Genomic DNA, 7,135 nt, shown 5'->3' on the forward strand with positions numbered 1-7,135 from the left:
GGTATATAGGGTGAACATTTACATCAGGGAGATAGACTCCTTAGAACAATCAATCATGGGAGAACAGAAGGGCAGTATTTGCACAAGGAGATAGCTCAGGGGGCAGGGATGCATAAGAAAGAAGGACACAGGGAGAAAGTAGGAAGAGAGCTATTATATTGTGGGGAGTCACAGTCAATGTTGTGAAACAAAATGTGTGTGAATTGCTGTATGGAAAATGAATTTGCCCTGTAAACTTTCACAAATCACAATTAAAAAAAAAAAGAAAAAAGAGTGTTGTTCAGGCCTCTAGATTCTAAATGTAGAGCCAATTGGTACAGGTGCTTTAGTGACACTATTTGGAATCAACTTTTGTGTTAATTTCACTTGGCAAGTACTAAGGGATGATGACCACAGATTGTCTTGTGCCTGCAAAAACATAACATAGCTAAATTCTTTGGTTGTAATATCTTTAAAAGGTCACAAGAATATGTTATTTCACATTTATATATGTATTTATATATATCATTTTCTCCGTTCATTTCTCTGCATCAGTCACTGTGTTTCTCACATTCTGTCTGCTTCTCTCTCTCTTTTTCTCAATAACTTTTTTCATTGTCTTTCTTCCTTAACTGGCCATGATACAGAATCAAAGCACCTTTTCATTATTTGTCACATTTATGTGCGCTATTTTATGTTCATTATTCTTAATTTTTAATGGATGAGTGCATTTTTAAATGTTTTTTTCTCTCTAGAATAATAGATCCTATTACTTCTGACTGTGGAGGCTGTCGATTGAGTTCCACTCCCTCTCTTTCCCTCCCTGTGGATTAGTGGCCCTCAAAGAATTCTATACCCATTCTTTCATCACCTCTTCTTCATTCTTTCCTAGCCTACCTCCCCTAGCAACTCAGGAGGTTACATTTCTTGTGTATTGGTATGGTGGAGTGAGAGGGAATTGCTGCCCAAGATAAAGGAATGGAAATGGAGGAGGTGGGGGTGATAGACAGCTGCAGGGATCTGAGCTGGATGCACTGAGCAAACCCTCATCCTAAACAACTTGGAGCTCAGATTTCTCCTCTGGACAGCTGGCTTTTTCAGTTCAACCGAAATACCTGCAAAGATGGGGGGAGGAGCTGTGGCTATATTTGCTATAGATTTTATTTAAAGTGAGCTACCTCCCAGATCTTATCTGTAGAAACTGAATGCAATGTTCAACACAGCAGGGACTAGAGTGGTGAAGGAAATGTATCCATTTTCCATTACAATTTTTCAAGGCCAGAAGCTCATTATTAAGAATGCTGGAGGGCTGCCTGGAGTAAGCAGTTATTATAGAGTCATACAAGCTGGAATTGGACATTTGATTTGCCTGTCATATTTCTCTTCCTCCTCTCTGCCTCTCCCCCCCCCCCCGACTACTACCTTGGCACCCTATTCCATATTTTTCCTAATCCTACCTCCCCCACTACCCCCCCACACACACACCCTACCCCCACCAACGTTCCTGGAATTTTGGACTTAGCTATTTTTAAAACCGTCAACTCAGTAGCCACCTCCCTCCCCCGCCCAGCTGTCCAGTACTCCAGCCAGCCATATACTCCCCCTTCCCCCAAAACCAAACCTTCTCTGTCTCCCTAACCTCAGTGAGATTGCAGCCAGGCTGAGACCTGTGGGAGACATGGAAAAAGAGACAAGGGACCCCCTGGCTGGATCTAACCAACAGAGTAGGCAGTCATGGCTGGAGACTTGGATAGCAGAGTAATGTTTGACCTCTGGAAACAGTAAGTCACAATGCAATTGCAATTGCTTTAATAAGCTCTTGGATTGAAGCTAGATTTTTATAAACCACAGATGCCTATTTGGGGGTCTCTGGTCCATATGCTAGGATCTCTCCCATACCATGGTGCTTCAATCTCCATTTCTCTTTCTGTCTCCATTTCTTTCTGGCATTGGGCCATTTGAAGCTTAATACTCCTTTCTCCTCTGGCTGTCTTCACTCCCTTCTTACTTTCTATCCCAAGACTTCTGAAGAAGTTTTGGGAGGAGTTCCCCACACCCTCCATTCTGTGGTTTTCTCACCAAGGCCAAATTTAGTCTCATATGATTACTCACTGACACCCTTCCACCCTATCCCTACTTTTTATCAGTGCCCTTCACCTTGTGTTTCCAAGGGTGGGGTTACTTCCTGTAAATGATTTCTCCCCACAACTCTAGTCCCTCCATCCTATTCTCCTTCATACATGACTCTTCTCTCCCACATCATATCCTTACCCCAAGAGAGGAGAGCTCAGCAGGAGGAAGTTGGCCCTTCCCTGACTCCCACCCTCATTAAAAGAGGGATTGAGAACTTCTGAATTTGTCAAGGAAAGAATAATGGGAAAAGTGGTTTTTTGGTTTTTTTAGTTAGGTTTAGAAAAATGCACAAACTGTTGATTCAGAAAACAACAAATATTGATTTGCACGCTTGGTTTGTATCCCATTATTCCATTAGAAGGAGGGATTATAATTGTGGGTCTCTAGAGCAGATAAAAAGGGTTGGTTCTCTTTTCATTTGTATACTCATGTTCTCGGGAGGAGACAGATATTCCACCCTTACTCTTTCTCACTGGAAATTCTGATGCAAAGTAAAAAAAGAAATGAATGGCTCCTGGAGGGTGTTCCCTCCTGGTAGTGAAGGGCAAATAAGAAGTATGTTTCTGAAGTATTTTCAGATCCTAATTCTATTAGAAGGAACTCTGGTGGCACAGTGGTTGAGCCCTTGGCTGCTAACTGAAAGGCGAGCGGTTCCCGTCAGTCACTCCATGGGAGAAAGATGTGGCAGCCTGCTTCCGTAAAGATTACAGCCTTGAAAACGCTACGGAGCAGTTCTACTCTGTCCTATAGGTTCACTATGAGTTGGAATCGATTCAGTGGCACAAAACAACAACAAATTCTATTGGAGTGTCCACTGGGGTGACCGGGATCTGATCTACTCCTGTGACTCTTCAATTTTTGACATTTCTGCTGTTTGGTAGCTCAGGATGGGTCAATACAGTGGACTCTGTCCCCCAAGTCCACTCAATTTTCCTCCACCCCCAGACAAAAATATTGCACAAGGGACATGAAAGTAGCCACAGCAGCAGGGCATGGAGGCTTACAGCCACAGTTATAGTTTGGGGAGTCCTAATTTCCCCAAACTGCTGTCCTCTCATCCTTTTCTTGATCTCCTCAGATTCTCTTCATGTAACCCTGACCAATCTTCAACTCTTTTTTTCTCCCCTATGCCCAGCCAAATTTCTCTTTTGAGTGCCATACAGGACGTCTGGTCAAAATTCGCTAGGTAGGAGGGTCACCAGCTGGAAAGAACCGGAGGCTGGGGGGGACCTGGATGGATAGGTATGGGGGATCCAGGCCAGTCCTCCAGTCCTCGGTCCCCCCATGGCAGTCCCCCAACTCTAAGCACTCTTACTCTCCTGCTGCTTCTCTGTGGACATGGTAAGGAAAAGCCAGGGAAGGGTTTGGGGAATTCTAGTGGGTAGGCCTCTATGTAGGGGTGGGTATGTGAATAGTGGCGTCACTAGGGTGGTACAGGGAGTGTGGACCACACTGGGTGACATTGTCAGAGGAGATGACACCAAAATGACTGCCTATAGAATTTTTGTGCAGTGTTTCAGCAGAAATTTATTATTTTTCATAAAAATATCCCTGCAGTTAATTATCGCCTCGGAAACCCAATGAGGGGTCGCTATGAGTCGGAATTGACTCGAAGGCACTGGGTTTTTTTTTTTTTTTTTTTTTTAGTTAATTATAAAAACAAAAACATCTTTTGTAAGCCCCCCTTACTTGCATCAATATGCCTACTCAGAACGCTAAAACTCTGTGGTAGTTTACTTTTTGAACCTTTCAAAGTGCTCAATTACAGTGACCCTTGTTATCACGTGGTTTCATCAGTAAGCGCTACAAGCATGCGCTGTTGTTTTAGTTGCTATTGGTGTTTTTATAGTGGATGACTTTGTCAAATGTTCTGTTTTAGCCACAATATTGTGATAATTAATATTTGTGAACCTATATCAATAACTTTTTTTGAGAATGAAGTAGTAATTATAGGAGAAAAATCAAAAAACCTTCTCAGTTACTAATAATATTGTAGCTAATAATGTGTTTCAATGTAGAAAAGATTTTACAAAACAATTTTGTTGTTCGTTTTCATGTAATCTAAAAAATATTGCCCTTAAGCAATTTAGGAGCTCTGGTGGTCTAGTGCCTAAGGCATTTGTCTGCTAGCCAGGAGGCTAGTGGTTCAAATCCACCAGCCACTCCTTTGAAGGAAGGTTGGACAATCTACTTCCTTAGGTAGAGATACCGCCTCGGACTTGATGGCAGTGAGTTTGGGTTTTTGGTTAAGCAATTTACAACTGTATCACACATTATGATTAAAATTGATAAACATTACTAAGGATTCTGTATAGACTAGTACGGGAGGAGGTCCATGGGGGAGGGGCGGTGGCACTGCATGACACCAACCTTAGTGACGCCACTGTATGTGAGCAGGTGAGGCGAGAAAAGATGGGAGCTGAGGAGTCACAGTCACTCGCCCCACTCAAATAGGTATATTTTAATTCACATTCAACTTGGGGAAGGCCACTGGGGAAGCCCTTGGTCCACAAAGCTAAGACGTCTACCGGGCTTACAATTTTGTTAAGGCTGAGTGAGGACAGGGCTAGGTGGCTGTGGGCTGGAAAAGGCCCTCAGCTAATTTTAGGAATGGCTGGAATCCCTTAATGAAATTTGAGAGAGTCAAAAGAATACTCTGGTGAAGCGGTCTCACAATCCCCTCCTTTCCTCCCTCAGCTCATTCTCAATGCAAGATCCTCCGCTGCAACGCTGAGTATGTATCGTCCACGCTGAGCCTTAGAGGCGGCAGTTCACCTGGAGCGCTTCGAGGAGGAGGAGGAGGCCGGGGTGGAGGGGTGGGCTCCGCTGGTCTTTGTCGTGCCCTCCGCTCGTACGCGCTCTGCACTCGGCGCACGGCCCGCACCTGCCGAGGGGACCTCGCCTTCCACTCGGCAGTGCATGGAATCGAAGACTTAATGATTCAGCACAACTGCTCCCGCCAGGGCCCCACGGCCCCGCCCCCGCCCCGGGGCCCCGCCCTTCCAGGCACCGGCCCAGCCCGCTCCTCCGGCTCCCCGGCCCCAGACCCCTGTGATTATGAAGGCCGGTTTTCCCGGCTTCACGGTCGTCCCCCAGGCTTTTTGCATTGCGCCTCCTTCGGGGACCCTCACGTGCGCAGCTTCCACCACCACTTTCACACGTGCCGTGTCCAAGGAGCTTGGCCCTTGCTGGATAACGACTTCCTCTTTGTCCAGGCCACCAGCTCTCCCGTGGCTTCAGGGGCCAACGCCACCACCACCCGGAAGGTCAGGAACTCAATTACTCCTCCCGACCCAACCCATGAGAACTTTTCATGGTCACCTCACGGTTCCATTCTCTCTCCATCCCCACTATTCCACCCCAAGGCTTTCTTTCCCTTTTCCTTCTCAACCACTCCCCCATCTTGAATCAACTTGGTCCTGTAAATCACTTTCCTTTGATGGGAATTTCTTTCAAGCCCAGAAAACACTAAAGAGAAAGCTGAGAAGAGGAGCACGGAGGAGCCCTGGGTTGTGGAGTTTCAGAAGGGAATCCCTTCTGTGGGAGTTGCTGGGAATGACACCAAAATAGGAGCCCAAGGGGTGAAGTTGGGTTGAGACAATATTAGAACATGTATAGCGGAAGGGATCAAGGAGTGAAGGTCATCAAAAGCCTTGCACATAAACTTGAATCAGATCCCTGACTACTTTCTCAGGCCTGATTGGGTTGGGGAAGGGTGCACTGAGCCCAAAATGAATTATTTTTCCTCTTTCCCTCACAGCTCACCATCATATTTAAGAACATGCAGGAATGCATTGATCAGAAGGTCTACCAGGCTGAAGTGGACAATGTTCCTGCAGCCTTTGAAGATGGTTCTATCAATGGAGGTGACCGTCCTGGGGGCTCAAGTTTGTCCATTCAGACTGCTAACCCTGGGAGCCACGTGCAAATCCAAGCTGCCTATATCGGCACAACCATAATCATTCGGCAGACAGCTGGACAGCTCTCCTTCTCCATCAAGGTAGCTGAGGAGGTGGCCAGGGCCTTCTCAGCTGAGCAGGACCTGCAGCTCTGTGTGGGAGGGTGCCCTCCAAGTCAGCGACTCTCACGATCAGAGCGCAATCGTCGGGGAGCTATAACCATTGATACTGCTAGACAGCTGTGCAAGGAAGGACTGCCAGTTGAAGATGCTTACTTCCATTCCTGTGTCTTTGATGTTTTAATCTCTGGTGATCCCAACTTTACTGTGGCAGCTCAGACAGCTCTGGAGGATGCCCGAGCCTTCCTGCCAGACTTAGAGAAGCTGCATCTCTTCCCCTCAGATGGCGGGGTTCCTCTCTCTTCAGCAACCTTCCTCACTCCACTCCTTTCTGGCCTGTTTCTTCTGTGGCTTTGCAATTCCACGACGAGTTTGGGAATGATATGGGGATAGAGATTGTCAGGAAGGAACATAAACACTGAAGGAAACAGTGGGAACTTGGAGAGACCTGAAACAATGAGTCAGATGAATCCAATCAGATAAGGCTGCAGGACCAGAGTTGAGGGGATTGAAGAAGAAGGATTCTGGGCAAAGATTTTCCCTTCCACACCTCTCTAGGGGCGCTTCACTAAATTTCTCAGTCTCCTTTATAGTAAGCAGATTGCACCAGTCCATTTACTCCTGAGATAACTTGTACAGGCTTAGAGGTTAAAGGGAGGTCCTGATGATCAGTAGAAAACTTAAAGGTTGAGACTTCCAAGAGGGAAGAACTGAAAGAGGAAGGTATGGTAACTATTGTTTGTTTCCGCAAATAACACTTCCATGTAAATAACATGTGTGTGTGTGTGTGTATATATATATATATATAAAAACACACACATATACATACATAGATATATATAACATGCATAACATTCATAGGAAACTAATGCACAAGAGAGTTTTTTTTTTTTTAATGTATAATGTATGCTATTTGCATGACAATATGGTACCTATAAGAAACTAAGGGAGCTCTGGTGGATTAGTGCCTAAGGCATTTAACTGCTGACCAGAAGGCTGGAGGTT

General features: G+C 45.5%; 1 protein-coding gene across 1 annotated transcript; it reads left to right on the plus strand.

Moving 5' to 3' along the window:
- Positions 1–3,356: 3,356 nt before the first annotated feature.
- On the plus strand, positions 3,357–6,523 carry HJV (hemojuvelin BMP co-receptor). Its single transcript, XM_042782020.1, has 3 exons — positions 3,357–3,453; positions 4,810–5,378; positions 5,873–6,523. Exons 1-3 carry the CDS (start codon positions 3,357–3,359, stop codon positions 6,521–6,523), a joined length of 1,317 nt encoding a protein of 438 aa, XP_042637954.1.
- The last annotated feature ends 612 nt before the right edge of the window (positions 6,524–7,135 follow it).

This window comes from Orycteropus afer, unplaced genomic scaffold (assembly GCF_000298275.1).
Source record: "Orycteropus afer afer isolate SDZICR_OR568_19922 unplaced genomic scaffold, OryAfe1.0 scaffold00010, whole genome shotgun sequence".
Classification (NCBI taxonomy): Eukaryota; Metazoa; Chordata; class Mammalia; order Tubulidentata; family Orycteropodidae; genus Orycteropus; species Orycteropus afer.